The sequence below is a fragment of the Eretmochelys imbricata genome, chromosome 7, assembly GCF_965152235.1.
Source record: "Eretmochelys imbricata isolate rEreImb1 chromosome 7, rEreImb1.hap1, whole genome shotgun sequence".
In the NCBI taxonomy this organism is placed as follows: domain Eukaryota; kingdom Metazoa; phylum Chordata; order Testudines; family Cheloniidae; genus Eretmochelys; species Eretmochelys imbricata.
This window is the reverse complement of record NC_135578.1, coordinates 116,083,949-116,104,378: the sequence shown is the minus strand read 5'-3', so window position 1 is coordinate 116,104,378 and position 20,430 is coordinate 116,083,949. Positions and strand designations below refer to the sequence as shown.

The window sequence follows — 20,430 nt, the reverse complement described above, 5'->3', positions numbered from 1 at the left end:
TATACTTTCCCTAATATTCAGCCTCCTTTTCCTTTGACTTAACTTCATCTCATTACATCTAATCATGTTTTGTGTACCACTGTAATGGTTTGTAATAATAATGTAGTAAAATGACTACAACAACAACACTGCATATAGGAAAAATACTGTAACTTTTGATGAGTTATTTTGGGAAAAACTGGAAAATTTCAGGTAAAAGCTGAACTTCCTGGTGAAAAGACCGGAATGGTGGAACATCTACAAAATTGACTTATTGATTGCTCACTGTATCTCTCTGTTGTGAAACTTTTAGAAAACCACATGCATTATTATGCTTTTATTGCTTATTTCATCTAAGGAAATACAGTAATTTGTGAACATCAGCTAATACTTTGTGTCCCTGTGAAGGGAGCGGTAATTCCATTTTACAGATGGGAAACTTGAGCCTCAGAGAGGTTGTTTCTTGACTAAGCGCACACAGTGAAAGAATCAGAAATAGAACAAGACTCCTTACTCTGTCCTGTGCCCTAACCCCTAACTGACATATATTAACAACACTTTGTTTTGCATTTGTAGGAAATTTGTCCAGTCTAAGTCGTCTTGGCCTAAGGTACAATAGACTGTCAGCAATCCCCAAGTCTTTAGCAAAATGTAGTGAACTTGATGAACTGAATTTGGAGAACAACAACATTTCCACTTTACCAGAGGTGAGAGGCACAAGATGTTCACTTTGGGGGAAATGTAATAGATTTTTTTTCGTTTTGTGAGCACATCAAAATATTGCAGATTGATTTTTACATCAAAAGCTTTAAAGAATGAGCCTCACTTTAACCTGTGTGTGTGTGTGTGTATATATATGTATATATATATATATAAAAATTGGAGATCTATAAATCCACCAGTGTTGCCACATTGACATGTATATCTAACCAGTTAGACAGTAATTCAATTGATGAATCATCAGGCAACAAGACACTAACTCATTTTATCCATTTTCTAAATGTTTTTATGACACAATTAAACAAGGAAGCCAGGGGCCTATCATTTTAGATGGACGTGAGATTCCTGTTGCAGTTGCTCAGGGGGAAAGGAGACCGAAAAGTAAGAGGGATCTCTGTCCACTTCCAACTGAAGCAGTACTGTTCTGTTTTGATAAACAGGTGGACAAAAAGCCCCTATGTTTGTCATTGCTGCTTAATGTTAACATTTCCATCATAATGTAATGTAGGACTTTGCAATTTACAGCAATGTATCGCTCCCAGTGCAGTGCATCCCTCACTTGGGTGGCTCACCACCCACTAGCTACAAAAGGTCTGCAGTCTGCAGTATCCTGGGGTGGTTAGGATTGTGCAGGGACCAGCTCTCTTGCTCCCTGCCTCTGCTGTTGCACCTGCTAGTCCTGTGCTGTTCCCTCCTGCCTCAGCCAAGTCTCAGGACGTTCCACCCTCCTCAACCCTGTAGAACTGGTGAGTTTTAGGCTTCATGATAAAACGCACAGAGTTTATTCTGCTCTGTTTCAGTTAGTGATCCAAACATTAATACTATTTTGTTCAGTCTACCTAACCTGTTCTACGAAGAATGACATCTAAAATTATATTGCAAATATCATATCGTTAAAATCTACCTAATGAGAAAAGAGAGAACATGTATACAGGGGAAAAAGATGTGAACATAAATTAGAGGACCATTGAAAGCACCCAAGTACAATAATTGCTTTTCTGTGTATGAATTATTAAATTCAGCAACAACTGACTGGAAACAAAAGAGAATTAAATATTGTGGTAGGCTTGTGCTTTAAGAAAATGCTGTTGAGAGAAAGTTGCTCAGCTGCTTTTAAGAACAAAGATGAACCAACCCACCCAAGCATGTTATGAAAGTAACTGCAATGTGATTACACATACAGAAGCAATTGACTGGAGAACTGATTGCTTATCCTAAAGTAAGTTGACTCCTAATCAAAAACTCTCCCTTAACAAATAGTGCTATTTTACCTAAATGTGTTAGTCTAACAATGAATTATATGTTGTGACAAAGGAGCAGCTCAAATATTAATGTAGTAGTGTAAACCATTGAAAATTAAGCATTCTTGGCTGCAATAGAAAGAAAATCCATTTGCAAAGAAATTGCTGAAATACAAAATGAGCCAGAGCTCGTGATGCAATGCCTAATAAATATTGTATCTTAAAAGGATATGTTGGGAAAGGCAGCAGTCCCACAGCTTTCATAAATGTTGAGTGCATTGTTTTTCTTTAGACTGTGTGTAACTAAGCTCTACATCTTCCCCTCCAAGACATTTTAATTGTTAGTTACTTGTGAGCTGTTAGAAAAATTATATGCACTAGATAATATACATATTATCAACAACATTTATGTATAGTCCCAGACTTGAAAAACAGCCTTTGCGAATTCCAAGGTCAGTTTGAAACCATAAGGTGTTAGGAACCCCAAAGTACTGTAGCAAAGTACAGAGCCAAAAATGCCAGCTAAATAATAAAATCACTAAAGGCAGGATTTCCTCTTAAAAGATTGTGCTAAATAACAATGAGATTTTAATACGACTAATATCTCTACAACTTAAAGTTCTGTTGTTTACGGTTAGGAAAAAAATTGCTGCACTGACTTTTCTGAGATAACTTTTTTTCTTGTGTTCAAATACCCGTAAATTTGTTGAGCCATGACATGAAGCAAAGCAAGTTATAATTTGATGGTTTATTTATATAATGAATGTGAAGCGACCCTTAATTTAAAAACCAAAAAACTTTCATTCCTGAAACAACAATGCTATAAAAATGGTATTGTAATTGTAATATTAAAACTGCAACCCAGAAAAAGTAAAGATATTTGAAGTTGATTGAAATTTTTGAGAGGTTGCTGCTATTCTGTCTGTGATTGTAGATAGAATCATAGAATATCAGGGTTGGAAGGGACCTCAGGAGGTCATCTAGTCCAACCCCCTGCTCAAAAGCAGGACCCATCCCCAATTAAATCATCCCAGCCAGGGCTTTGTCAAGCCTGACCTTAAAAACTTCTAAGGAAGGAGATTCCACCACCTCCCTAGGCAACGCATTCCAGTGTTTCACCACCCTCCTAGTGAAAAAGTTTTTCCTAATATCTAACCTAAACCTCCCCCACTGCAACTTGAGACCATTATTCCTTGTCCTGTCCTCTTCCACCACTGAGAATAGTCTAGAACCATCCTCTCTGGAACTACCTCTCAGGTAGTTGAAAGCAGCTATCAAATCCCCCCTCATTCTTCTCTTCTGCAGACTAAACAATCCCAGTTCCCTCAGCCTCTCCTCATAAGTCATGTGTTCCAGACCCCTAATCATTTTTGTTGCCCTTCGCTGGACTCTCTCCAATTTATCCACATCCTTCTTGTAGTGTGGGGCCCAAAACTGGACACAGTACTCCAGATGAGGCCTCACCAATGTCGAATAGAGGGGGACGATCACGTCCCTCGATCTGCTCGCTGTGCCCCTACTTATACATCCCAAAATGCCACTGGCCTTCTTGGCAACAAGGGCACACTGCTGACTCATATCCAGCTTCTCATCCACTGTCACCCCTAGGTCCTTTTCCGCAGAACTGCTGCCTAGCCATTCGGTCCCTAGTCTGTAGCTGTGCATTGGGTTCTTCCGTCCTAAGTGCAGGACCCTGCACTTATCCTTATTGAACCTCATCAGATTTCTTTTGGCCCAATCCTCCAAAGATATTGTAATATTTCTGGTATGTAACATCATGCGTGAATCTTTAATCCCTGCAATACCTAAACAAATAGGGCTGAATTAAGCTTGGCATAGTAATGAGCGAAAGATGATATTTCAGCATTAATTTGGCATTCATTATTTATTTCTGTGGTGCCAATAGTGTGTCTGGGTGCTTTACTGACAGATACAAACCTGAGATTCCTGCTGTCAAAGTTCGTTCCTCACTCTGAACTCTAGGATACAGATGTGGGGACCTGCATGAAAGGCCCCCTAATCTTATTCTTACCAGCTTAGTTTAAAAGCTGCCACCACCAAAGTGTTACACAAAGAACAGGGGAGTGCCCACTTGGAAACGTCTCCCTCCCCCCCACCCCAAAAAAAAAAAATCCCCCCAAGCACTACACCCCCTTTCCTGGGGAAGGCTTGATAAAAATCCTCACCAATTTGCATAGGTGAACACAGACCCAAACCCTTGGATCTTAAGAACAATGAAGCAGCAATCAGATTCTTAAAAGAGAATTTTAATTAAAGAAAAAGTAAAAGAATCACATTGGTAAAATCAGGATGGTAAATGCCTTACAGGGTAATCAGATTCAAAACATGAGAGAATCCCTCTATGCAAAACCTTAAGTTACAAAAAGATACAAAAACAGGAATACACATTCCATTCAGCACAACTTATTTTATCAGCCGTTTAAACAAAACAAAAAGAAAAGGAGTACTTGTGGCAGCTTAGAGACTAACCAATTTATCTGAGCATAAGCTTTCGTGAGCTACAGCTCACTCCATCGGATGCTTTTCCACTGAATGCATTCGATGAAGTGAGCTGTAGCTCACGAAAGCTTATGCTCATATAAATTTGTTAGTATCTAAGATGCCACAAGTACTCCTTTTCTTTTTGCAAATACAGACTAACACGGCTGCTCCTCTGAAACCTGTCATTAAACAAAACAGAATCTAACAAATATCTAAGTAGACTGCTTACTGACTTTTTACAGTTCTGACCTGCATTCCTGCTCTGGTCCCGGCAAAAGCATCACACAGACAGAGAGAACCCTTTGTTCCGCCCCCTCCAGCTTTGAAAGTATCTTGTCTCCTCATTGGTCATTTTGGTCAGGTGCCAGCGAGGTTATCTTAGCTTCTTAACCCTTTACAGGTGAAAGGGTTTTTCCTCTGGCCAGGAGGGATTTAAAGGTGTTTACCTTTCCCCTTATATTTATGACACCTGCCTAAAGGATGTTACAGTCTAATTAGTCACACACACAAAACTCTCAAGAAGCAAGACTAAAAGCAGTTGGTTTGAATAACAAAACTTAGCACCCAGTTGGTTAATTCTAATGGTTTCATTTTGGATCTGTTTGATTTTTTTTTTCTTCTTGGTTTGTCACAAAAAGACATACACAAGTAACTTAGATTATTTTATGGTAGGATTAAGATCAGAAAAGATTTAGGGTTTCTGAAAAATGTTTTTTCAAGTGTGCCTAAACATGGGGAGTGTGGGGGGGGCTATTTCTGTTAGTATGTACATTATCTGAATTTCAAGATGCTTTTAAAATAAGGACCTGCCAGACATCAGTGGCTGAAGCTTTAATAGTAATTGTAGGAACCTGTGAAGCAAATTCATTCTTGATGTCAAGTCAATTCATAGTATAGACTTTTATTAAGTTAATACAGATTTGTATTTTTTTTTAAAAAAAACCTCATTGAAATGCAGTATATTGGGTTCACACCTATTTCCATCCATTTTCAACTGGGGTGGCATCAAAGTGAGGATGAGTTTGGTCTCTGATTCTCTAAAGGACAGTTGCTATATTCATAGATTCCACAGCCGGGAGGGACCATTGTAGTCATCTAGTCTGACCACCTGTATAACACAGGCTGTAGAACGTCCCCAGAATCATGCCTAGAGGATATCTTTGAGAGAGAAAAACAATGAGGAGTCCAGTGGCACCTTAAAGACCAACACATTTATTTGGGCATAAACTTTCGTGGGTAAAAAACCCACTTCTTCAGGTGCATGGAGTGAAAAGCCAGTCTTGATTTTAAAATTGCCAGGGATGGAAACTCCACCACGACGCTTGCTAAATTGTTCCAATGGTTGGTTACGCTCACTGTTAAAAAAAAATTATATCTGATTTCCAGTTTGAGCATGACTTACGATAATTCAGCACCATTAGCTGCATCTCCTCCTCTACACAATAGCTATTCTATTTGTCACATCAGCACTGGTTGCATTTCCTCCAGTACTGGAAATGCTGGTGAGGACTGATGTGATTTTTTTCCCACTGAGCTTTCCAGACAACCTCTGTCTGCACTCTGGGTGGCTCTAGCCAGTGCTATCAGTGTTGCTCAAAACCACTATTTTATTTTTTTTACAAGTAGAAAAAGGTTACAAAAAAAGCAGTAGCTGTGTCTTTAAATGTTGGTACTTTTTATATACTAGCACCATAAATGTGTGGGAGGAGAGGAATACAGTTCTCTCCTAGTGATTGTGGATGAGACTGTATGGATGGGAGAACTTTTTCTGAAGTTGATTGCAACACTTATCTTGTTGCGTGGGCTGGGGGAAGCTATTTTTAAGAGACCCAATACAGTGAAAGAATACATGTTAAAATAAATCTAAACGCAAAGCTCAAGTGAAACTAGATCCTGAATGTTTGTGTGTGTGTGGTTCTCCCCTACCCTCTTTCCCTTTCCAGGGTCTTTTATCGAGTCTTGTGAACCTGACTAGCTTAACATTGGCCAGGAACTGCTTCCAGTCATATCCAGTGGGTGGCCCATCACAGTTCTCCACAATCTACTCTCTCAACATGGAACACAACCGCATCAGCAAAATCCCGTTTGGAATTTTCTCTAGAGCTAAAGTGTTAAGTAAGCTGAACATGAAGGTGAGCCACAGCAATGCTCCACTGCTTGTAACATCCATAGCAGATTCTTTGAGCTGTAACAAATTTAATGATACAAAGAATAAACTTGTAGCATATGAAAGGGACCCTTTGTCACCTTACTCAGATATCACAGGCACACGTCCTTTACCTGTGTAACTGATCCATTTCATTTTTCACTATTTATTCTATTAGCTCTTTCACATTGCCTTCACATTTGGACAATGAAAATCAGTGAAGCTGGTTGTACTTTGTATGTTCAGGAACTTGAATGGTTGAATTGCAAACGTTGCAGAAGAATATTTTGTTTTAAAGCAATTTCATTTCAATTAAAAACAGAATCCTGGAAAGAAATATCTATTGCCTTTTTTTAGCTTTTATTTACAAAATCTAAAATTAAGACCTTGTTATTACTATTATTTTTGCGTTGAGGTAGCCTAGAGACCACAGTAAAAACTCATGTCCCATTGTGTTAGATACTGTATATTTTTAAAGAGACTGTTTACATCCCCTAAAGATCACAATATAAGCATATGATGACAGAGTAAAGGTGGAGAAAATAGCCACGAGGGATGATAGTGTAACAGTGAAGTGACTTTAGTTTAATATGAAACAGAATACACATTCAGAGATTTTCAATATATCTTTGAAACTCGACAAATCGCCCCTCCCATGTCTTGATAAAATTAAATTTTAGAAAATGTATTTATCAATAAATGATAGCAATTATTATTTTTATATATATTTAAATATATATATTTATATAATTGTGACAGCACCTACAATGTACAAGGCACTTTCAAGCTATGTAAGATAGTCTCTTCCCTGAAGAGCCTGCCTTCTGAAATACAAAAATAGATTCATAGATACTGAGGCCAGAAGGGACCATTGTGATTATTGAGTCTGAGCTCATGTTTAACACAGGTCATAGAACTTCCCCAAAATAATTTATAGAGCAGATCTTTTAGAAAAACACCCAATCTTGGTTTAAAAATTGTCACTCATGGAGAATCCTCCACAACCCTTGGTAAATTATTTTAATGGTTAATTACTTACACTGTTAAAAATTTATGCTTTATTTTCAGTCTAAACCAGATGAAGAGGGCGCAACATAAAAGTAAAGTGGCTGGTGCACGTTTTAGTCATTTCAAGGGGGTTAAAATTTTTATTGTATTGTAAAAACTTATGTTTAACTCTCCTCCAATACCTCTATTATTAGATGACTGAATTTTTGTTGACCTCACAACAGAAATTAGTCTTGGGGAAAGATTTGAATGGTGAGAGGACAGTGCCTGGCACATTATTTGGAAAGAGTTTTTTTTTTTCAGGTGTAAGGGCAATGTGGAAAAGTCAGACAAAAGAGGCAACATCTTCCTTTTTGTAATCTAGATGGGTCCTTAAGTTGGAAAAACATTTCTTTAAAAGTACCAATCAGTCTTTAATGTCACACATGTACCAGTTGTTTGAACAGCCTGATTTCTTAGAATTTACAGTGTCCACTCTAGACCAAATTATATCACTAGCACTCTAAATAGTGAGAGTGTCTAACTTCATTCCAGTTTTTTTTTCTACATAAGCAATTTGGATGTATTTGCTATTTTAAAAACTACCCCGGTGTCAGCAAACATGGAGCCTGTGAGCACTGCTGGCTGATATCTGTTCCAACTGCCTGCCCTAGGCCAGATCCTGAAATAATGTCTGACGTTTAAGTTGTTTTGTAACGGTACTTGACCTTTTATTATTAAGGTTTTTTTGTTTACCTTATACCCTCCATATTCTTAGGATTGCAGAATTGTTGCTAGCTTCTTTACATGATGTGGTGGTGTTTTTTTTTATTCATATCTTAAGTGTTCACATCCTAGCTAACAGTACATAATGTTGAAAAGAGTAAGAAGTCAAAATTAACTACTGAGACCTTTGAAATTTCATGAGTTATTGCCTCTGTAATATGTTGTTTCCATTTCAGTCTATCACATTGGTAATACAAATGCAGCTCCACATGTCTAGATTGGGTAGTGTTCATTACATTTTGGGAATGCATTTTAGAGATTCAGCCATTTAGCTACGTTTTTGCTATTGGTTTATATAAGAACCAATCAAATTTTTGATTTATCCAAATGCTTCATCTTATTTAATCTCCAGGCTACCTTGCTGTTTTTTCATGCCAAAACCTACATCTTTTATTTGTTAAATTGCAGGACAATCAGCTAACCTCACTCCCCTTGGACTTTGGGACTTGGACCAGCATGGTGGAACTGAATTTAGCCACTAATCAGCTCACAAAAATTCCTGAGGATGTGTCTGGGCTAGTTTCCCTTGAGGTGAGAGGAATACAGTGAATATCTGACTAAGCAAATCCTCAGAAATGAACTTTTCCTATTTCAAATTTAAGTAATATTATTTTGCATAATCAGTTTAAAAAGAAAAGTATATGTCCCAATAATAAGTGTGCTAACCGAACATATGAGTGTTTCATGAGTTTACGGCTTTCATGAATAGCTTTTTAAATGTTTTGTTCCTTAAGCCTGTGTGCCTATTTAATTTATTAACCTATAGACAACGTCACACCACAAAATGTACAGTGCAGAAAATAAAATGAAATCTGAGCTGAACACCCAGAGAGACCAGCATACAAACAAAGTGGGCCAAAATATTCCAACAAAAGGATGACAAAGTGGACTGAGTTCAGTTAGAAAGCATTGGACTGGGCCTCGAAACCAACCACCAAGAGATTAAAGAGAGAGTTCTGTAGATGGAATCCATGAACCAAGTTGGCCCATTAAACAGATTTTGTTGTTAGAGTGCCAATAGCTAAGGACATATTTAGGTTGTAAAATTAGGTAATTTTACAACTAGGTAAAAACACTAGGGAATTAAACAGAACTGCTTATGCAATGTTTATGCAAAAGTGAAAGTTCGTACAGCAATTTTAATTCAGCCACATTGCACATTGGTAATTGTGGACTGGGATCACAGGGGAATCACGCTGAGATTGCTCAATTAGGGCAAACTGCGAAGAAAGGGGCAGACAATCACCAAAACTGGTGGTTATTCTAATACTTAGATTCACCAAGCCAGCAACAAAACAGCTTCCACAATACCTTACTGGTTACCCAGAAGCCAAAAACACAGTTCCCTTAAAGCAACCCAGCCTTGGACTTCCTCCTAGAGATCCAAGTCAAATATGAAGAGGATTACTGAAAATCTTGTTCATCATATAAAAATTGGACACATTACCCTCAGGTCACTGAATATTTTTGATCTTACCGAAATACATGCTTACAGCCAATTCTTATTAATTAATCTAGAATTTATTTAAAAAGAAGAGAGTATTGGTTGAAAGATCATTCTAAAAACTCTATTCAGTCTGTATGTATATCAGTTTCATAGTAGATATGGTGAACTTCAGAGTTGCAAAGAGTTCTTTCAGAATTAGTCCATAGTTTAGTCTAATGTCCAATATCAGGGTGATCCAGATGGGACTGGAGATCTCCGTTTTGGGACTCAAACTTCCCCCGATGAAGCTTAAGCACATCTGAGATGAAAGGATCAGGTTCCAAAAGCCCTTTGTATGGTTCCCAGGCAGCCTCTTGACAGCATGCAGTCCTTGGGTGAACAGTAGGCAGTTATCCTAGCTTTGAAGTAGACCTCCTATTTCCAAAGCATCACTGATAATTAGCTACATGGATTAACATAAGGCAACTGCCTATCTCCTGTTATTTACAGGTAGTTTGCTACATACTTCAAAGAGACATTGACAGTGATATCACTACATTCACAGTTCATTTAAATGTTAACATTTTCTTTTGATCTCTGAATTAACAGAATTCAGCAGTAGACAGGAACTGTTCGGTTACATGGTTAACACCTAACAAGATATAAGAAAAAACACTTACAGTTAGCATTACCTCTAATTCTCTCAACAGACAGGTTTGCATTTCTAATTCTAGTCTATCTAACGTGAAATGGCCCTAATTACCATTTACATATCCTTTAATATGTCTCTAAAGGTTGAATCTGGATCAGTTAACCTACTAGTTGTGTAACCCTTTCTGGCCCTGTATCACAGTAATATTTTCTGTTCTGTTTTTCTTTTAGATTCGTAGTTTAGTACGTTACTATTCATATTGTTTAGTATGTACCTTTAAATACACAGGATATGCAACCAGACCACATTATTATTGACATGCTAACCTTAACTTTGGCATTTCCTGACTTTAACTGTGCAATCCTAACCTGATTAAGCTTCTCAGACCTGAAGAAGAGCTCTGTGTAAGCATGAAAGCTTTCTCTCTGACAAACAGAAGTTGGTCCGATAAAAGATATTACCTCCCTCACCTTGTCTCTCTAATATCCGGGACCGACACAGCTCCAACAATACTGCAGACAACCCTAATGATGCATTGTTGTAGAATTTTGCATTAACTGTTAAACTACTCACTTTTGTGTTTGTGTGTGTGTTAATATCGTAAAACAATAACATGGTAGGATTGGAAAGGAGAAGTATCAAGCAATTCTAGCACAGTGCTGGGATCAATTCCCAGACCCTATTGGGTTTAGCTGGGAGATCTTAACTATCCAAAGACAGCCGGACACCCCTCCAGAGCTGTCTGGCCTGGGTGATGTCACTAAGGGTAAGTCTTCACTGCAGCAAGGAGCGAGCCTCCCAGTCTAGTTAGACAGACTTGTGCTAGCTGGTCTTGAGCTAGCACGTTAAAAGTAGCAGTGTGGAAGTTGTGGCTTGGGTGTCAGCTTGGGCTCTTGAGCCTGCCCAATCCTCCAGGTCTGAGCTTGGGTGACTTGCCTGAGTCTCCACGGGAGCTGCAACATCCACACTGCTCTTTTTAATGTGCTGGAGCCCCATTAGCACAAATCTGTCAGTCTGTCTACCTGGGCTGGGAGGTTTGCTGCCAGCTGCAATGTAGAAATAGCCTTTAGAGCAGGGGTGGGCAAACCTTTGGGCCCGAGGGCCCCATCTGGGTATAGAAATTGTATGGCGAGCCATGAATGCTCATGAAATTGGGGTTAGGGTGTGGGAGGGGTGAGGGCTCTGGCTGGGTGTGTGGGCTCTGGGGTGGCACTGAGGATGAGTGGTTTGGGGTGTAGGAGGGTGCTCCGGACTGAGGCTGGGTTTCGGTGGGCAGGAGGGGGATCAGGGCTGGGGCATGGGGAGGGTATGGGGGGAATGAGGGCTCCGGCTGGGGGTGCAGGCTCTGGGATGGGATGAGGGGGTTGAGGTGTAGCAGGGTGCTCCGGGCTGGGACTGAGGGCTTTGAAGGGCGGGAGGGGGATCAGGGCTGGGACAGATGGTTGGGGTGCGGGGGTGGGGGTGTGTGGTTCAGGGGTGCAGGCTCTGAGCGGCGCTTACCTCAAGGAACTCCTGGAAGCAGCAGCATGTCCCTTCTCCGGCTCCTATTGGCCGTGGTTCCTGGCCAATGGAAGCTGTGTGGGAGGCACTTGGGGGCAGGGGCAGTGTGCGGAGGAGCTGGAGGGGGCACATGCCGCTGCTTCTGGGAGCCGCGCGGCGCAGCCCCTTACCCTGCTCCCCCACTGGAGCGCCAGAATGGGACAAGCCCCAGACCCCGCTCCCCAGCGGGAGCTCAAGGGTCGGATTAAAACAGCTGGGGGGCCGGATGCAGCCCGCGGGCCATAGTTTGCCCACCCCTGCTTTTAGAGCATGGATTATCAGGATCTAAGCACCTGCAGCTCTGTTGATTTAACAGGGATTTGTGGGTGCTCAGCACCACTAAAAATGCAGCCCTTCACTCTGTGCCTAACTACCTACCTCACTGAGGAGTTATGAGTTGCCTGTAAGCAACCTTAAGCTGCTCTGGAGAAAGGTGCTATATTACTGCAAACTATTCTTGAATGAATTACGTGGCTTCGTAGATGAGCATAAGAACATAACATAAGAACATAAGCATGGGACTTTACAGCATAGAAAAGACAAATTTTCTACCTGAAGGAGTTTACAATCTGAGGTCTTGTCTAGATGGAGACCCTCAAGAAAATTAATCCAAAATAATTTTTAAAGTGGATTAGTTAAAGTTGAGAAAATGCTGTGTGGACACTCTTATTCAGAATTAAAGTGGGCTTAATTTGATGTATTTTGGAAGTGAATTAATCTAAATTGAGTCGATGACACTTGAATTCTCAATAAGAATGCTCACACAGGGATTTAATGCAGTTTGACTAATCCTCTTTACATTCAGACCTTAAGTTAATTTTCCTGCATGTCCCCTGGTAAGCAAGTCCTAATTTAAAATGAGAGCAAACAGTAACTGAGAGCACCAGAGGAATTAAAAAAGGGGACTGATGAGGGAGGTCATTATAGGAGACCAATGCATGTGTGTAGAGTGGCCAAGTATTTTGTTATTAGTCCCTTCCCAAAACCAGCTTCTTGAAAGTGGCATAAAAAGTAAGAGGAGGTGGGGAGGTTTGCTGAGCATAAGGTTTGTTGATAGCACTGAGGCGGGCATGTGAAAGAATATAAATGATAAGGGAATTATGTAGTAGTCTGTCTTTCTTGATTCATTTGGTTAAAATGGGTGCTTAGTTCTTTGTTTCTCCACTGTTTATTTTAAAAATATGTACATTTTTTAAATAGTCCTGTTAATCTGAAATCTTTTGTTCTGAATTTAAACTTCACTTCCGTTAAACTCAATTTTGTAACCTGTTAACTTTGATTACTGATTTAAGTTTAACTTTGTCCTTTAGTTCAGTTTCACAGGAGTTTTACAAAACTTGTTAAACAGTGTGTTAATTTTGCATTCTATTGAATGCTACTTAAGCAATACTTAACACTTAATTCTGAAGTCTAAAGGGATTCTCTTTTAGTTGGCACTTGCTGCATTACTTAAAATTTACCCTGTTTTTTTCTTCAGGTTCTTATCTTGTCAAATAATCTTCTGAAGAAACTTCCCCATGGTATTGGAAACCTACGGAAAATAAGAGAGTTGGATCTAGAGGAGAACAAACTGGAATCCTTGCCAAATGAAATTGCTTACCTTAAGGATCTGCAGGTGAAACAATAATGAGAGGAGATAAACACACTAAGCCTTTTACTTACAACAGGCTAATTTGTACCTTTCCCACTTAAATTGATGGTATCTAGCTCTTTAAGGAAAGTTAACGGAAGGAGTTTACTGTTAGCGAAGAGTATAGAGAATCAGGACTCTTGAGTTTTATTCCCGGTTCTGCCATTGAGTCTCTGGTTGACCTTGGGAAAACAACATTTAATTCTTCAAGTGCTGGTCCTTATGTGTATTCCACATGTGGGTATGCATGTATGCCGTGCCCGAGTCCAGCAATTTTTCCAAGCAGTGTCCGTTGACCCACATGTGCGTAGTATCTCCCTTCGTGCTCCTGACTGAGAGTTTAAGGGGTGTTGCGGGTCGATGCCACGTGGCCTGAGTTGAAATCCTGCCCTTCACTCTAAGTCTCTAAAAGAGTGTGTGTATATCTTCTCTTCCCCCCCACCCCCACCCCTACCCCAAGTCGGGGGGAAACTCTCTTTGTCCCGGGGACTATGCCCAGGGTCCTGGACTTCAAGAACTGCGTTTCCTGTCCTTGCTCCTTTTCCATCCTCAACACGGATCAGTGGTGTCTCTATTGTCTGGGTGAGGCCCTTATCTCGGTGAAGTGCAGCATCTGTAAGTCCTTCCCACCCCAGAACCAGAGAGGCTCAAGAACTCAGGCTGAGGAAGCATCTGATGGAAGAGGCCTTGATCTGAGCTTGGCCTGGGAGACCCCCCTGTACATCAGCCTCAGCTGGCGAGCAATACAGTTCTGAGCATGAACAATGGAGCGGAGCCACTGGCACTGAAGCCCAACGGTACAGGGCTGCCCGTGACCGTAAGAAACACTCTCATGGGCGTAACGGCATATCCACACAGCGGACTGCCTATAAGAAGCATATTTGCTCCACAAGCCATGCCAAGTTGGGTGAGAGGTCATGTACAGATCCCACAGAACTGTCACTCGGGGCCCCTCAGCTGGAGGGTAAGGCGAGGAAGAGGGATCCGATAGGGACAAAGATAGGCCAATTGTGTCCACGAGTGCCAGTCCGGATGTACCATTGGTACTGCCTCAGCAATATGGAGACTGGCCAGCTCCGGCAGTGAAACCAGGTCCCTCCGGTGTCTTGATGGGAACCCTGTGGACTCCAGGCCATATGGACGCTTTTCTGACACTGGATGAGGTCTTCCTCCACTATCTGCAGTCTCTACTTCTGTCGGGTCTGACACTTCTCAGGGAGGTTCCTACCCTGGAGCATGAACCTCTGCTGCTGCCACAGGAGAGACCCCTTCCCTTTCCATCATACAGGGGCCTCCCAGTACCAACAATACCACTGTTTCCGATGGCACTGTCCTCAGACTCAGAGGAGCCAGTCCCACTGATATCTCCGACACAGTGCAGCTCAGACAGCTGCAGCAGCCCTATCCTCCTGGCTATGACCCCCCTTCCCCAGGGATGCCTGATATCATTTCCTGTGGGCCCACTGTGACTAATAGATCCCTCCTTCTGTCCATACTGGGCACCCTTATAGCAGACACTGGCACCGGTGCAGGAATCTTGCCACTCGTCGCCCTCTTGTCAGCTGCTTCCGTTGGTGTATGAGGAGGAAGACACTGAGCCAGTACCACCAGTTCCGACCGGAGCCGCCTCATCACGGGGTGACTTGTTCATCCCTTTTGCCACCCTCTCTGCCAGATGACCATTGGCAATATCAAGATCTTCTCCAAAGGGTGCCTACTGACTTGTAAATCCCATTGGAGGAGGTCCAGGACCCCCAGCACCATCTCCTGGACATCTTATAGCCCCAGGGGCCATCCAGGGTGGCCCTTTTCATAAACGAGGCCGTACTACAACTGGCCAGAATGGTTTGGCCCATAGCTGCACAGTGTGCCCCCATCCGGAAGCAAGCTTGCCAAAGGGGCTGATTTCCTTTTTACACACCCTTCTCCTAATTCACTAGTGGTGCAAGTGGCTGTGGAAGGGGCTCAGCAGCACCCTCAGAAATCCACCCTGCCAGAGAAAGGGTCAAAGAGGCTGGATCTCCTGGGCAGTAAGGTCTTGTCCTCCGCAGGCCTTCAGTTTCATATAGCCAATTACCACGCATCGTTGGCTAAATACAACTTTAATACCTACGCCAGGCTGGCGGAGTTCAAAGACAAGGCCCCTGGGGAAGATCAGGCTCAGTTGCACTCCTTGATGAAGGAGGGGAGGCTGGTGGCAAAGGTGGCTTTCCAGGTCATGGTGGATACTACAGGGTCCTTGGCTACTGGGTTGGTCATACATAGAAACTCTTGGCTCCAATCATCGGGCTTCCCAAGGGCGGTCCAAAATACTATTCAGGACCTCCCTTTTGCTGAGGCCAATTTTTTCAGTGAAAAGGCAGACGAGACTTTGCATTCCCTGAATGACTCGAGATCCACCCTCAGGTCTCTGATATCTGTGCTTCAGCCCCCACAAGAATACATCAGAAATAGCCCTTCAGACCATGGCCACCTTCCTATCTCTCTTACTACCATCATCCACCTGAACCCCCTTGCAAGTGACCTGAGATCCCAGAGAGGCTGTTTCCCGGCTCCAACCACTACCACGTCGTCCATGTACTCCCAACTGCAAGCCAAAGGCCACTTTTGATATCCAGATCAAGACCTGCATACCACCACTGATTATGCCTACTTCACCACCCATCATCTTTGGAGGCTGCCTTACCTCCTTCACCCACGTTTGGAGTGAGGTCACCATGGACAGTTGAGTTCTGGAGATTATCCATCATGGATACTCCAAGATTTCCTTTCCTTTTCTCCGCACAAACCTCCTACCTGACCACCCCTGGGGGACCCCTCCCACCAATTGATTGATCAACAAGAGACAGACTTCGTACTCCACCAGTGAGTGATAGCGAGCATCCTGCCTCAATAGCGAGGAAGAAGGTTCTGCTCCCCATATTTTCTCATCCCCGTGGAAGGTGGGGATCCATCCTGGACTTTCAACAGCTCAATATTTTCATCAGGAAGCTGAAATTCACAATGATTACACTGGCATCGGTAATCATCTTCCTCCAGGAAGGCGGGGGTGGGGTAGTTCACACCTTTTGACATGAAGGATGCATATTTCCTTGTGGACATTCACCCATCACATAGGAAATTCCTACAAGTCAGGATTACACAGCAACAATACCAGTTGCACATCCTCTCTTTGGTCTTGCGATAGCATCACGGGGCTTTGTGAAAGAAAGCGTTCACGGTAGTAGTAGCCTAGATGCAATGCCAGGGAAATACGGTGTTCCCATACCTGCACAGCTAGCTTCTGGTGAGACATTCCCGACAAGAAGTTGTCTTCACGATAGATTCCCTTCAATGTCTCCTTGCCTCCTTAGGTGTCTACATAAACGAAGACAGGTCCATTTTGTCACCTACACAGACAATAAATTTAATAGGAACAAGGCTGGACTCTGTCTCAGTGTGAGCTTTCCTTCCAGTGGACAGATTTTACACGATGAGCAGCCTGATCACGCACATCACCCGCAAACCCCATATTATGCTGTGTTGGTGCCTCTCCTTCATGGGCCACATGGCTGCATGCAAGTATGTGACACCTTTTGCCCAGCTCCACTCTACCTACAGGCCAACCAAGGACCACATTAACTACAGAGCTACTGTTCCCTCAGGAGTTCTTGCCTCTCTTGCTTGGTAGTCCAACCCGACGCAGACCGTGGTTGAAACACCCTGCAGCCCTCCCATATTGAGGGGCCACCATTGTGATGGATGCCTCCCTTACAGGATGGGGCGCTCACCTGGCCTACCATGCGGCCCAGAGTACATGGACACCATGGGAAGCCAGGTGGCCTAAAAACATGATGGAACTGAGAGCAGTCCGCATAGCCTGCAAGGCCTTCTTTCCCATCATATGCTCCCTCCACGTGCAAATCCTATTGGACAATATCACCATGGTTTTGTATATATATAAACAAACAAACAGGGAGGAGTGTGATCTTGTCTCCTCTGCTTGGAGGCAGTCAGACTGTGGATCTGGTATGTCAGAAATCAGGTTTCCTTACAGGCCGCGTATCTCCCATTCACTCAGAACTCTGTAGTGGACAGACTAAGCAGAAGTGTCCATGTAGACCATGACTGGGAAATACACAACACAGTTTTGACCAACATCTTTGCACAGTTGGGTACTCTCTTATGGGACCTCTTTGCATCCCAGATTAACAGAAAGCTTCTCATGTTCTGCTCCGGGAGGGCCATCGGCAGCAACTCAGAGTGACACTCTTCTGCTCCCTTGGGTGACCTCCAATACATTTTTTCCCCCTATTCCCCTTGTACCACAAGTTCCTCAGAAGATTTGCTGAGACACAGCCACCATCATCCTTCTAGCACCCTGTTGGCCCAGACTGTTCTGATTCATGGATCTCCTAAGGCTGTCCATACACCCACCCATCAGGATCTGCCCATCTGCAGAACAGGCTCAGGCGCCACAACCCAAGCTCACTCCACCTCATGGCCCAGTGTTTGGATGGGCGTCAGACATGGAACGCTCATGCTCTGCCTTGGTCCAGGAGATCCTTAACCAAAGCAGGAAAGAATCTACCAGAATGTGCTACTGGGCTAAATGGCGCCACTTGGCTGATTGGGCATGCTGCTGTCACCATTCCCTCGCCACGGTGGGCATTCAGATTATCCTCAACTATCTCCTCGCCCTGAAAACATCAGGTTTTAGTCCTTAGCTTGCTGCGTGCACACCTAGCAGCGATTATCGCTTTCCTTCCTCCAGTAGAGTGCTGCTATATCTTCGCACACCTGACAACAGTGCGGTTTATGAAGGGCTTGATCAGAACCTTCTCACCGGTCATCAAACCCACGCCCTTGTGGAACCTTAACCTTGTCCTGTCAGCTCTCACAGGGCTGTCCTTCGAACCTATGGCAACCTGTGCCATGACCCACCTCCCCATGGAAGTGGCATTCTTGATAGCCATCACTTCGGCCAGAAGGGTCAGTGAGCTAGTGGCCATGATGGCAGACCCTCCCTACACAGTATTCCAGGAAGAAGGTCTCCCTCCAGCTACACCCCAAATTCCTCCCCAAGACTGTGTCCGAATTCCATATCAGCCAATCAACTCACTTACCTATATTTTTCCAAAACCTCATGCCTCCCCTGAGGACAAGAAACTATACTCCATTGATGTCAGATGTACCCAGGCATTCTACCTGCAAAGAACCAAGCCCGTTAGAAAGTTTTCGAGACTCTGTCACCATAGTAGAAAGATTAAGGGGCAAGCCATATCCTCACAGAGGATTTCTAAGGAGGGGGATGCATGCTAAAATGCTATAAGATAGCAAAACTTCCCCCTCTCGGGAGTGTTACAGTTTGCTCCACATGACTGCAGGCAGCCTCCACAGCATTATCTGACATCCCATTTACAAAGCTGTGACTTGGCAATCTGTCCACACATTTACAGCACACTATGCCCTGACTCGAGACAGCCATGGATGTGGCAGTAGGAAGGACTGTCTTACAAACAGCTCTGCTGCCAGCCTCCTTGCACCCAACTCCACGTTGATTGCTGCTTGCAAGTCACCCACGTGTGGAATACACATAGGGAGCTGCACAAGAAAGAAAGGTTACTTACTATAACTGGAGGTTCTTCAAGATGTGTGGTCCCTATCTATATTCCACTACCCGCCCTCCTTCCCCTCTGCTTTGGACTTGGTTACATTGCGGTAACAGGAGGAAATGGAGTGGCATTGACCCGCACCACCCTTTAAACCCTGGGTCAGGAGCACGAGGGGCGATACTGTGCATGTACAGATGAACAGACTCTGCTTGGAAAAACTTCCAGACTCAGGTGCATGTGTGCCTATGTGTGGAATACAGATAGGGACCACACATCTCGAAGAACCTCCCGTTACACTAAACTTCTCTTCTCTGCCCCAGTTTGACCAGGTATAAAATGAATAAAATAATGACTTCACAGAATTGTCCTGAGGTTTCAGTAAAGCTTATGAAGTGCCTTCATATCCTTGGATAAAAGTGCATGTTATTTATTAAGTTTAATAATAGTTAACAGAGAATTTGAATGCCATAGAGAACTAGAGATTTCCCTCCTTATGCTGGAGATACAATCTGTCAATTCAATAACTACATTTTCTGATGTTACTCGGCTGTTTGAAGGCACTGTTAGTAATTTTAAGAACTTATTTCCCACCAGAAATTGGTCTTGACTAATAATCAGTTGACCACCCTTCCAAGAGGAATTGGTCACCTCATCAATCTGACACATCTTGGGCTAGGAGAGAATCTTCTCACACACCTTCCTGAAGAAATTGGTAAGGTGCTATTTCTGATAAATATAAATATACAGGATGGTTAAGCAATAACCTCCAAATACCTCTGGGAGACACACAATGATAGAAATTTATTGTGTTCATAAACAAAGACCATAAAATTCAAGGAGAAACTTTTATTGTGAGGAGGTATGCACCCCTACTTGAAATTTCTGCCAGCACTACAATATTACATGCGTTCTCTATTTTCATGAGAGAAATGACTTAGCTTTTTCTGATTAATTAACCTGTGTGTGAAGAACTTGTAGCGGGAAACTGACTTGGATTAAGTAGTTCCCTTCTCTATCAAGTTCTTCACACACTGTGCTAAAGATAAATTTATAGGATTGTGTAGTGCCAGTCAGTGTTCGACAACTTTCCTTTCCAACCATTTCCCTGTAAGGACTCATTAGGAAAGGAATCAGACTAATCCTATGACTTTTCTTTCTGGCCATGCTGCAGAAGTAAAATTTTATGTGAGGAAAGGGGCTGCAGAGGGAATCTAGGAGAGGCACTTTC

The 20,430-nt window shown here is 42.7% G+C and overlaps 1 protein-coding gene across 2 annotated transcripts in view; it reads left to right on the top strand.

Annotated features, from left to right (window-relative positions):
• The window catches only part of SHOC2 (SHOC2 leucine rich repeat scaffold protein), a 107,430-nt gene that overhangs the window by 80,416 nt on the left and 6,584 nt on the right, over positions 1–20,430 (top strand). For both annotated transcript variants that reach the window (XM_077823168.1, XM_077823167.1), the window contains exons 4-8: positions 556–686; positions 6,386–6,574; positions 8,770–8,892; positions 13,456–13,593; positions 19,797–19,914. In XM_077823168.1, the coding sequence (XP_077679294.1) occupies positions 556–686; positions 6,386–6,574; positions 8,770–8,892; positions 13,456–13,593; positions 19,797–19,914 (699 nt within the window). The remainder of the gene's footprint in view (positions 1–555; positions 687–6,385; positions 6,575–8,769; positions 8,893–13,455; positions 13,594–19,796; positions 19,915–20,430) is intronic.